The 12,650-nt window shown below is 37.4% G+C and overlaps 1 protein-coding gene across 3 annotated transcripts in view; it reads left to right on the top strand.

Annotated features, from left to right (window-relative positions):
• The first annotated feature begins 546 nt into the window (after positions 1-546).
• Positions 547-12,650, top strand: part of CACNA2D3 (calcium voltage-gated channel auxiliary subunit alpha2delta 3) — a 346,053-nt gene continuing 333,949 nt past the window's right edge. For 2 of the 3 annotated variants that reach the window (XM_072347142.1, XM_072347141.1), the window contains exons 1-2: positions 837-1,419; positions 2,040-2,121. In XM_072347142.1, coding sequence (XP_072203243.1) covers positions 1,301-1,419; positions 2,040-2,121 — 201 coding nt within the window. In that variant the 5' untranslated portion in view covers positions 837-1,300. Of the gene's footprint in view, positions 1,420-2,039; positions 2,122-12,650 lie in introns of all 3 variants that reach the window. The other variant, XM_072347140.1, reaches the window with a different exon arrangement.

Raw genomic sequence — 12,650 nt, 5'->3', positions numbered from 1 at the left:
AAGTCTGTGTGTTTAGTGGAGAGGAAGGTGAGAAAGAAGCAGAAGAGAAAGGAGGGAGGGAAGGCTTTAAAACGCGACAACAACAAAAATACCTGGACCAATCCCTCCTGCTCTCCACGCCGTTCGCTCCGTGGAGGAGCTTGTCATCCTATGCTCGCTCTATCGAGGGGATTCTTCTGAGAGCGCAAATTAATAATTTATTCACAGGCTCGAGCCGGTTAGCCAGCATTGATTCACTTATGCTGCGTTTCTTTTCATTCACATGCCTTCGCTAGTCCCCATCTCTCGGATAGTGTCTCGCTGCAGCGCTCCGGCGTGGGAGGAAGCAGCGAACGTGCCGCCGTGCACAAGGACGGGCCGTGCGGGACGCGGTTCCATGTGCGAGCCTCACCTACAGCCGGGACCCCCCCTCGCTCCGGCATCTCGCTGCCTGCCGGCATTGCCGCCTCGGTGGTGCTCGGCGCTCCGCTCCCGGCGGGGCGGGGGGTTTAGCCCAGGGCTGGGCGGGGGCCGAGCACGACCGTGCTGCCCGGCCTGCACCCGCCCGTCATGCGGCGCTGCCCCGCCTGAATTGGCCGCTTCCCCGCCGGGTGGGCACAGCCTTCCCCCCCCCTCCCTCCAAGCCGCCCTGGCTCAGCCCCCGGCAACGTGCGGCGCTCCGCTCTGCTCTCCTCTCCTCCCTGCAAGGGCTCAACTCCACTTTCAGCTCCTTCAGACTTTGGCTGCTCTTGCCATCCGGAGGCTCCCTCCCGCCGGTCCGGCTCCTCCTGTGCCTGCCTCTCCGCGCTATCCCGTTAAAAGGCTGCAGCTGCCGCTCTCTAAGCCAGTCGTTGGTTGACTCCGTCTGGGATGAAGGCTGGAGGTTACCGGCGAGGGAAAGGAGACCTCTAGGCAGCTTTCCATTTGCAAAGTGAGCGGTAATTGCGAGGAGACAGCCTCCCCAGTTGGAATCAATAGTCTGCTTTCTTGCTGCTAAGGGCACTTTGGAGCAGTAGTAGGTCACTGAAGTAACTCCAGCACGCTGCTGACTGCGGAGTTGTAAAGAACTGCGTGCAAGTGGCTGCAGGAGTGATGAAAAACGCGTCCCTGTTGCCAGGGACGGAGTAGTTCTCAAGTCATTAGAGCTTCTGGTCCTCTCCTTCCATTACACAGAGAGGGTCACTTCTGGGAGAGATGAGGATCGAGAACTGATTCCTCCAAGTGTCGCTCTCGTGGAGGGGGTGAGGGTGGCTTTAAAAGCCAACCCCAACTGCTATCAAATTCAGATTTACCTGAATTTCCCCAGACCTCTTCAAGCACAATGCTAGAAAAACTGAATCTTCTTCGGGCTTTTGGGGGCTTTTTCTTTATCTTCTGGACAGCTTCTAACACAGCCTTAGTGGATGTGGTTGGATCGGAGCAGCAGATCCCCCTGTCTGTGTAAGTGTTTTCATGCTATTTCTCTCAGGACTGTGCTGGAGGATGAGAACTTGACTGCTCAAGTTCCTATTTCTTATTGCAGATATTTGGCTGTTCGAGGCACCTTTGCTCCTCTGTCATCTGTTTCTGAAATTCTGGTCTTTAAAATGCTTGGAACCACTTTAAATTTATTCTAGTGCATGTATTGTTGGAGTAAGTGGCCGTAGAGCTTTATTTTAAACACTCCTATTTATTGGAGTTCAAATGTTATGTCAACTCATTGTTATGCGAGAAGAACCGTTCAGAACCGTTCTGCTGTTTTATCTGCTCCTTTCATTTGTGTGACCTCGTGCCAAAGTGTGTTTCTGGGCAAGTTGACCGTTTACATTTAAAAAGAGCAGGTTGGGTGGTTTGGAGTCAGAGGCCTCACCTTGGCAGAGCATCCAGCTTGTGCTTGTACTTAAACAGCTTTGCTAATCTTTTTGCTGTGCCTAGCTTCCTTTGTGAGCTCCTTAATGCAAAATTGCTTGAATCTTTATGAGTGCAGCTGAAGCTGCTACAGTCTGTGTTGCTTGCTATGACATGTGTATTACATTTCTTCCTGCCTCTTCTTTTTTTTTTTTTTTCCCTTCCCCTCACAGTGTGAAGCTCTGGGCCTCAGCGTTTGGTGGGGAGATCAAATCTATTGCAGCCAAGTACTCGGGTTCCCAGCTCCTGCAGAAGGTAAGGATCTTTTTGCTTGTAATAAGGAAGGTTTTAAAAGGGAAAATGGAGGCAGGTTTAATTTTTTAAATAGGAAAGCAGAGCAGTGCATCCTTTGGTCTAAGATCTATTTTTGTATTGCATATTGGTCCCTGATGACTCTTTGCATTGCACTGCACGGTTTGGAGACTCCTTGATTAAAACGAGTTGGTTTTGAGGAGGGGTGTGGGATTTTTTGCTTTCATTAGAAAGTAAACTCTGTTTTAGGGTTTTTTTTTTTGGTTTTTTTTTTTTTTTTTTTTTTTTTTTTTTAATTGAAGTCTAGATTGCGGGTGTTTTGTCTGGTTGCTGCATTGTGATGATCATGTTTCTATGTAGAAACAGCTGCTGCTTATGAAAAAACATTAACTTCATTCAAAGAGCAGAATTAGGGCATATTTTATTATTTTTGCCCTATGCTGTATGTATGCAATTGACTGTATCGGGAGAAGAAGGCTGCACTGTTGTTTGTCATCTCTGCAGTTTTTACAATCCCATTATTCCCCAATCATCTCAACCCAGTGCTGGGATGTATTACATCATTACAGATAAAAGGAATGAATGTGGTTATCTTCTTGCTCAGCTGCACAGCTGGGTAATAAGCTAGTGAAGTATTGCGAAAACTTGAGAAATTGGCATAAGTCTACATAATTTGGGCAGAGGGGAATGAGAAAGCGGATTTGAGTATTAGACATATATCAGAGACTGCATCCAGTCTAATTTAAATATGCAACCAATAACAGAGTTCCGTATTGTAGGCCACTCGTTTTTACAGCAATTGCTGAAAAAGGCACGGGGTAAGATTGAGAGAAATACGTTAAAGTTTTTAAGATTGTGATTTTCTGGCATTTATTGTGATCCTTAAATTGTGATGTGGAAACGGAAAAACACTGGGATGTTCTCTGACTACAGAGACCAGTCATTCAATCCATATGTTAAATTTCTGCTTGTTTTAGATGTGGTTTTTGGTTTTGAGTAACACTTGTTTGTTTTTGTTTGCTTGTGAAGGATCAGCTTCAGCTCGTAGCGCTGATTTTGAAAGGCTTGTATGCTTGTGAGATTATGTAATGGACAGTAAAGGTAGCAGTTCAAATAAACAGCTTATACTGTGCATAACACCAAGCAATTAACAATACTTAAAGGCATGGGAGATCCTGAATAGTATGCCCTTTCATTATTATATACCCAGGACTGTTAAACCTGTCCTTAACTATGCTGCAATACTGAGCTATTAAGAACATGAATAGTTGAGGTCTTTCAGTGTTTCAAGGCCTTTAAGTAGCTTCTATTAAGGACGTTGGGCAAACTTTAAATCTAAGTGAGGGCATTTAGTATTTATTGTATTCTTAACTCCTGTTCTTTAAAATCTTTGTGTAGTCTTAAATCTGTGTAAACTCTTTAGGTTCATAATGCAGATGGACCTTTCAGTTTCAATTAGTATCTAATCAAGTATTATTAAAAGGCTTGAATTTTTTATCAGCCCCTGTACAAACAAACAAGTACATTTATTTAACTTTGGAACAGCTCAATGTGCAGCCATTTTTGAACTAAAATGACTTAAAATGTTTTGTCTATCAGAAAAAAACAAACATGGAAAATGCAGTGTTTGGCAGTGGTGCTAAAATCCACAAAGACTCAATATAAGGTCCTTCATCATGCTTCTCTTCTTCATAGCAGATGTGTAATAGATATAGGAAATATGGCTGATCATTTCTGTAATGTACTTTTCCTATCTGGTATCAATATCACTTCCTATAGGTAGTTATAACTGTAGGCAATAGGAAGCCATTCACTTTACAATTTCATCAGCATTCTTTCTGTTTCACTGACAAAACCCTATTCCTATTTTTAAAGGCAGACAATGAACATTTATTTCATGTTATTTTGTTTTTATTTCCTGCGTTTGAAACGTTTCATTACAGAATTAAAGGGGAAAGATGGAATGTAGAATTAAAGGTATTTGAGTTCATTTTTTCCTCTATTGCATCCTCTATTCTTTTTTCCCCCCTCTTTTCTTGCCTTCTGACTATAACAGTTTGAGGAAAACCGTGGTGCCTTTCCATCTCATTGAAAAGTTCCATTTGTCTGTCCTTTTATACTTGCCATTGCTTAGTGCTGGCCATGTTAGATGAGCCTGGATAACAGATGATTTTTAGCATGGATATTTTGTATTGTGAAACTTATTTATTTTGTAAGCTTCTATGAATATAAGCATATCAAACTGAAGATTCACAAGTATTTTCGTCATGTGAAGTCAACGGCAGAAGCTGTCATAACAATTAACCAAAGTGATAGCAAGCTAGTGCTCTAAATCCAAGTGTGGTTGTTTGTTGCTTCTTTTCTTCCTCTGCTACTAGCCAAACATCAAGAATCCATTTGGTGTTTACTGTGAGCTGAGTGATCAGAATCAATGTCTTTTTCAAGGCGAGATTCCACTTGCAGAGGCAGCATGACTTCTAATGTTAAGTGGATGAATCAATACTTTTTGATCATGAATTAAGCATCATTAGTAAATGAAGATATAAAAACATGTATAATTACGTATCGGGCACTATGGATTTATTAATTACCGACTGCTTTGCAGTGCCATTTAGTTTAATAAAAGCTTGATAAATGATAAATTAGTGTAAAGACTATTTGATTCATTTTGTTAGGATATATGATGAGTGCTACTTTCAAAGGAACGTGTGATAAACCAGTGTCCAATTGACACAATCTTTTACTCAAACGCTTTACTCAGTAGAATTCATGAGATCCGTCTCGAGTTTTCATTGAGAAAATGAAGTTATGTGAGATACTCCGTTAAAAGAATTCTGTCAGATTGTAGCTGCGAATATTGATACAGATATTGTAAATCTCAAGTACCGCTGTGCTGCGAACACAAAATGAACAACCAGCATTGCAGTCCTATTGAGTTTTGAAACGTATAAGAACATTTTAATCACTATTCGTTTTATTAAAAACAGCACTGTTTATCTTAACTGAGTGTTTTTATAATTTCATCCCATTATAATAATCTTATCTAAGTATGTCGTTCCACCTTCTAATAGTATGTGGGATATATGGCTTTTCCTGCAGTTGGCTTTAGATAAAATACAGAGACTGTAAATAGTTCAGAAAATAATGATAATAGCTGATAATAGCTCAGTAAATATTTCAGAAATGAAGATGAGATTTTTTAAGCAAATGAACACTGTTAACTGCTGCATTTTATTGCTCTATTACTTACTTTCAGAGTGAAGGAAGGCCGTTCTGTGTTCAAAACATCAAGCATAAGAAAATAGGACAGTATTATTCTTAAATTAGCTGGCTTGTGGAGGTTTTACAGTTGTCATGTAGATTTGGCAGCATACATGAAGCTGCTTGGTGCATGCTCTTCACCTAGCTAGAAAATACTTCTGGGGCCTAAAATCTATTCAAATTTTAATTGTTTCTTAGGTTACGTGTAGCACAGTATGATAGAATTTTTTCTCCTTGTACTTGGAAAAGGCATCTGCTTTATTTGAATCTTGACACATCTTTAAACTTTCTTTTTTAAACACTGATCATTTTTTAGTTTTAATGCTAGTACAGCCTGGTGGCAAAGCCAGGCTTTTAAAGTATAGGATGAAAGCAAGGGTTAGGTCCCTTGAATGGTTTCATTTCATTCTATGATTGTTCCTCCAAAATTCTATGCTTAGGGAATGCTATTGTTCACGCTGCAGTGTTCATGATAATGATGTATTTTCAGTTCTATATGCTACTGCAAAGTAATAGTAGCAACAAAATGCAAGTAGAAAGTGGAGGTAATTTGCCTTCTGTTAATGTTAAAAATAATTGGCGTCTGCGCAGTAAATCTCTAATATAAAATAAGTCCAATTATTTCTATATGCGAGGTGGCTTGTGCTTTATTACTCTTGGAAAAAACTATGCATGCTCTGAGAAATTTTTGATTTGGTCTTGAACAGTAAATAGTAATTTATTACTACTATAGGAACACTTAATAATTGAATATGGACTTTTCTTTTGAGGGTTCTACCATTATGGTTTCTTGTTGAAAACCAGCTTTTTAAAAGCCCTTATAGAATTTCCTTATGTAAGTTGCTTAACGGAGTCTTCAGTGTTATGTAAGCACTTACAGCCCTCGTTTCAAGCAGTCTAAAGTCTGCACATGCCCACTCATTCCAACATTATCTTCATTGTATGAAGAGTTCTCAAATCCATTGTGCTTTCTCCAAGTAACTCTTTCCATCATTATAGAATTTCTATTTTTAAAGGTTCAAAATTACATTTTGTCTTACCAGATAGTGCTGTAGCTTGTTTCTTACAACTATGGAAATGTCAGTACAAAACTAATAGGACAGAGTGATTTAGATCAGTTTGCATTCAGCTGGCACATCTGATTCATGTGGTACAGTTATCTTTAGTTTTAATATGTATAATAGTGACATAAATACTTACAGAAGTTTAGTACCATCATCTTGACATTAATTGCTTTTATTCAGACTATTTCTGGTCTTTTTAGGCTGTTGTTTTTTCTTTGCTCAAGACGCTACAATTACTGCTGCCTTCTTTGAAGGAAGGGTCAGTAGGATTGGGATGTGCGCTTCAAGCTGCAGATATGGACTGCCTTTTTGATTATTAATTTAACTTTTGCTAGATGAACTATTAATTTTAATCCTGCCAAAAAGTGATGGAGGAAAAATTACCATATATATATATATATATATATATGGGCAAAAAGTCCAACACCAAAACTACCCAACCTGAAAGACAGTTATGATTTTAAATAAGCCAAAACAACAAAACCTATCCAGGCAAAGCATAGTAAGCTTAATGAAAACTCTATTTACAGTTAATTCATTACATTCATACTACTAAACTTTGGATTCTGAAAAATGTGTCTTATCACTGAATTAAAATCAAGCATTAAATGATAAACAAAATTTGCATCTTAAAACACTTAAATTCTGATGGTTAGCACAATGATATTTTGCAGCTTGCAGGACTTTAGCCCTTTTTCTATTCTTTTCCAGGCTGTGTAAGTAAAGGAGTTATTCCCCATATCAAACTAGTTGCTGAATAAGTTAGAGTGTTTTTACTACACATTGAATGTTGTTATGTGGTGATATAAATTATTTTGGATAAATATCTTATTTTTTCCTTCTTTTGCAAGAGGAACAACTGTGCTATGATGTGGGGAAACCTGCTGGGTCCAATCCCAACTTTCAGTTAGTATATTGATCTGTGGAGAAAAATGTTATAGTACAATCTAACTTTCAATAACATGGTTTCCTTTTCTCAGTAAGTGAATTGCAGTTTTTTCTTCTTTGTTGTGATGTAGTCCTGTCTTTTCTGAAAGTATTAGGGAATTTTGTTTTGCTTTTGAGTTGGAAGGGCATCTTGCATGTACTTTCTCTCTTGTCGGAATGTTTTGTAGGGAGAACACATTTCTTGCTATGTTTTAAAGTACGTGAATTATCAATCATCATTCTTTATATTTCTTTTTTTAAAAATACAAAACCCTGTTTAAAGCTGTGGTGAATCTGTGCTATTCTGCTACCAGTACTCTGTGTTTTGTAGAATTGTTTATCTTTCCAGGTTTTCCAAGTACAGCATGATCCTCTTACTTGTATTATTATAAGTAAACATTTTCTATTGCTGATGTATAACACAAATAGGAGATTGCTTCTGTAAGTATGATACATACCTTCAACTTCCAATCATGTTTTTTTTTAATATGGAAATTGAGAAGGCAATCCAACTGGAAAACATCAGATCTTGAAAAGAGATGAATGCTAATTTCTGTACTTAATGCTTTTAAAGTTGTTTGTTTTCTCATCCTGCATCAGAAAGTGCTTGCATTTCAAGGTTAAAAGTGCTGGTCTCCATACAGATTGTTTTGACAGAGAATGTATACAGCCATAAGTTGAAGCTGCATTCTAATGGTGATTCACTTTTGAACAACTGCTAATCAATACTCTATACTTTCAAATGTCATGACTGTTCTGTAGGGTACAATTTTTTGTTGCTGATAATAACTGGTTACATGTTGTACAAAACAAATTATATATTGGTAGCACAGATAGTATTTTCTTTTTGGGTTGATGTAGACACTTCAATAAGAGGTCTTCTTGAAATACTTTCGTATATTATTCTTACGAAATTCCCGTTCTGCTTTTTCTATGAGTATATATGTGTGTGTATATATATTTTATATATATATATATATATGCGTGTGTGTATATTTATATATATATATATATAAAGCTTTTTGTAAAAATAATACTTAGAATTTGAGAAGGGTTTTGGGTACCTTTCTAGAAGTGATAAATTCCAGGGACAGATGCTTTCCTAAAATATCTTGCCTTCAGATTATGAGGGACCAGCAGAAAGCACTGTCCGATTTTATGGGTTGTGCTTGGAATATCTCAAACACTTGCAGTGCAAGGCTATTGCCATGACAGCCAGCTGAAGGCTGACATCAGGAAGTATGATAAAGTATCATATCCTGCCCTCTCAAAGAGATAGTTCTTCTTGCAAGAAAGTTTTGGCTACAAACTTATCAGTTGCTAGTGACCTTGGGATGATGTACCTGCAAACTTAGCAGGCATAAGGGAATGCCTGAGAGAGACCCTGGGGGGTCTTTATCTTCATCATCATTGTATTCTTGGTGGTCATTGTTACTGCCTACTGGTTTCAGACTGTGATCTCTGGACAAGTGTGTTTATCCTATGTCCCTTCTCCAGTGCCATAGGCTGACACTAGAACTCCTCAAAACAGGACTTCTAAATAAATCAGTGATCAGTCTGTTTCTTATCCATTTTTCTGGCTCTTTCATGCTTTTTCCATTTTTCTCAGGCTTCTTTTTGCTCTTTTTTTTTTTTTTCTTTTATTTTTTTCCCCTCGTAAAATTATAAAGAAATTGCACTCAATAAATCTTAACTGTAGCTATAGAACCTCAGATTTAACAACATAGACTTGAATTTACCAAGTATTGCAACTAAAGTAAAGAGAAAAATCTAGATAGAGATCTTAGAGCATCCAAACTAAAAATGAAAAAGATGTGTAAACAAACTCTTCTTGAGCCCATTAAAAAACAAAACATGGTGACCTAATCTAGTTCATAATTTGGGGATATAGTATGATAAGTATGTGTATATAATTCAGTATTTTAATTGGAGCATAACAGATATTGATACCTTGTTTGTTTGTATCTATAACAAATAGCAATTTCTTTATCAAGAATTTGTTCCTGGTATATAGGAGAGGATGAACATGATCTTTGAGCTTCTAAGAGCCTCAAAATGTTTTCCTCTGGAGTACTCAAAATGTGGAACTGTCAGACTCCTGAATTTTGTGCAGGAGGCAGTTTGCATTCTAGAATTCTACTTCTAGAATTTGAAAATTGAGTCAATCACTGATTAATATTCATCTGAATATGTTGATACTGAATTTAGTTCTTGGGACTTCATGACTCTGAAAAACTAGTTCTGGAAGAAAACAACAGAATTCAACAAAAACTCGAGCAAAAATCTCCCAGTTTTAGGTAAGAGAGCTATCTTCCCCTCTTCCATGATGAAACTCTGAATATTTTTAATGATTTTTGGGATCATGGAATAATTCATTCTGGAAGAACAGTATAGAACATCATTTAACCCAACTTCCTGCTTGAAGTAGTGCTGGTGCTGGCTTGAGGTCAGAATTCTTGGGGCTTTTCAAACCAATTCTTTCAAAATACTTACGTTACTATTACAAGGTCATAAATCAAACTCTTCTGTCTAATATTCAGGTGGACTTCCTTCCACAGATATTCCTGTTCTCACCGTAGGAGTATGTGGTTTTGAAGCTTTGAGATTAGATTCAACTAACTTGATTGTAAGAACTGGAAAACTTTTTTTTCTCTTAGATTTGTCATGGTAACACAGGCACTTCCCTTGTAGGCCTAAACCCAATTCTAGCTCCTAGTTACCTCACTTCTAGACATTTTATTTTACTATATTTACCAACCAGAGTACCTTAAATGAACTTAGTGTTGCACAGAAATCATTTGTCATCTGGTAGAAGGGTTTTATGCCTCATATGTTTTCACTTCAGATTATTCTGCTGGCAAGGAGATTCTTCATGCTCATGTACAAACAAGAATTTGACTTGCTTTTCTAAAGAGTAGGGGCCAAGCTATGCAGTATTTCTAGCCTGCTAAATATAAGATACTGAAAATGTTATTTGGAAGGTATTATAAAGAAAAATTGGTTAGAACAACAGCACATACACTTCGTATTGTTCCTCTAGGTTGTATTTGAACACTTGTTTATTCAGTAAACTCCTCAGAGTTTATCAAGCTAAGCAGCTAATTTTCAAGACATAAGAAAGAGGTTTATGTGTTATGGATATTAAAATTTGATGTGTTGGGAACACATCGTTGGTCACAAAACCAGATAATTATCTTCTAAAGTGACAAAGCTTCAAAGATGAAAAGCAGGAATATTCAAACTTCAGCTTTACAGCTTTACCTTGAAGCAAAATGACTATCATTTTATGACAGCTGTGCCAAATCTGACTGCTGAGCTGTTTGTACATGATGCTATCGTATTACATTAATAGAAATTTTTACTGATAGTGAAAACTGTAGGAGGCTAAGAGTAAAGCTTTATGTTATGACTTGCAGCCATTGACTATCTGCATCCAACAGATTTATTACCCCCTACGCACATTGTGCCTTTTACAATATCTTCTGCAGTTTCTTCAGTGAAGTACAACAGAGAGATGATATTATAGATGTCACTGTACAAGAAGTCTGAGTACTCACTTCACATTTCAGATGTCCCCCTACCATTACAAACTGCAACACAATTTCACAGTACAAGTAGAGATGAGATCTACACTTGTCTGATATTTATTGTGCAAAATACTAAGCAAAAAAGTAAAAAATAAGAAGATATTTTTGGCCACCTAACCTTCAAATTTCCTGTTAAAATCAAGGTAGAAGGCTGAGGTTTCATCTGAATCTGTCTTTTTATCCTAGATACATGGTGACTTCTTCAATGGTCTGTTCAGCCAGTGAAATGTTCAAGCATGGCATTAAAATACACCTACAATGTCATACATACAAAATTCAGAACTTGTAGCAGTGATATTGGTTTTTTTTCCAGAGTGCCATAGGCCTTTTATTGAAAGTTAGAACTGAGAGCAAGGTTTTCCACAAATTGCTACCCCTGACAGGTAGACCACCTGCAAATCAGTTCTGATATATGCGTTGCATTTGGTGTGCAGGGTTTTCTACATTGTTTTCTGTACCGTGTTTTATTTTATTTTATTTTATTTTTCAATTTAATATTTGGATAGCAACTTTATATAGAATTCACTTCATAAAGAAATTAAAGGACTTTCTAATTTGTACTGATGAATGATTCATTGGTTGACTAGACAGGTCAATTTTTGGAACCATTGCATACAGTAGTATTCCAGTTACAAACACACTTTAAAACCTGAATGAAAACAAAATGAATGCAAAATTTATGCTGTTATTTCAATTTAACTTAAGAATAGACTAATTATCTGAAAATTTAAATTCACATGAGTTCAGGAGTAATTGAGAAAAAAGGAGGTGTTTGTCACTGTGAGTGGCACCTCTGTGGTAGTTTTGCACCTAAAATAAAGCCATTTTTGGTAAAAGAGTGCATTCTTTTAATGAAAGATCCTGGCATAAAATTTTGAGTAGCACAAATGTTGTGAAGAAAAAAAGATTTTTTTTTGACCATTGAGTGCTGTCATGACTGCTGTTGTAGAGAAGGGAACTGAGGAAAGGAATTTCTGCTGCACTGGCAGCTAGCTATGCTACATTGAGGTGGGTCTGCATATGTTATAATTGCATGTTTTCTTGCAAGATTTGGAAGCAGTTCTTAGAATGCTGACTGCGTATAAATCCCAAAGTGATTTCTTTTATATTCAGAATAGTCATACACCGTAATTAGACAGCTATCTGTAATGAGACCGTATTCTGTTGGAGAAGAGATGTAGAGTGTTTGAGGGTACATCGTTCTTTAGACCGGAAAGTGTTATAGTTTCAGTATGAAGAGTAATTATAAATCTCCTTGATGGTTTCATATAAACTCAAGATGTAATTTGCTTTAACTGCAGGAGTGTATATTCTTCTCCAGCTTTTACTTCTTGGTGGATGAGAGGTTAGAAATCAAAGATTGCTTTTGTTTCCTTGCTTAATTGCCTAAAGAGAAGAGTAACTGCAATAGAATCACATTCCTTGTAGGTGAACAGTAAAATAAAATTGTCACCTAGTGACTTCAGTATTAGGGTTCTCTGATTTTACTCTTTATTTCTGTACAAAGGAGTGTGAATTCCCTTTGTGGCCCAAGATCTTCTCCTTCATTATGGCATGTATAAAGAATTGTTTTTCCCTTTTATTATGGAGTGGCTTGATATATAACCCATATTCTAGTTTGTGTTCATTGTTTTCTTCTTTCTAGTACATTTTCGTTTCCTTCTCCATCTGCTGTCCCAACTTCAGATTTCTG

This window comes from Excalfactoria chinensis, chromosome 12 (assembly GCF_039878825.1).
Source record: "Excalfactoria chinensis isolate bCotChi1 chromosome 12, bCotChi1.hap2, whole genome shotgun sequence".
NCBI classification, from domain to species: domain Eukaryota; kingdom Metazoa; phylum Chordata; class Aves; order Galliformes; family Phasianidae; genus Excalfactoria; species Excalfactoria chinensis.
The sequence above is the reverse complement of the archived record's forward strand: the minus strand, read 5'-3'. Positions and strand labels throughout refer to the sequence as shown.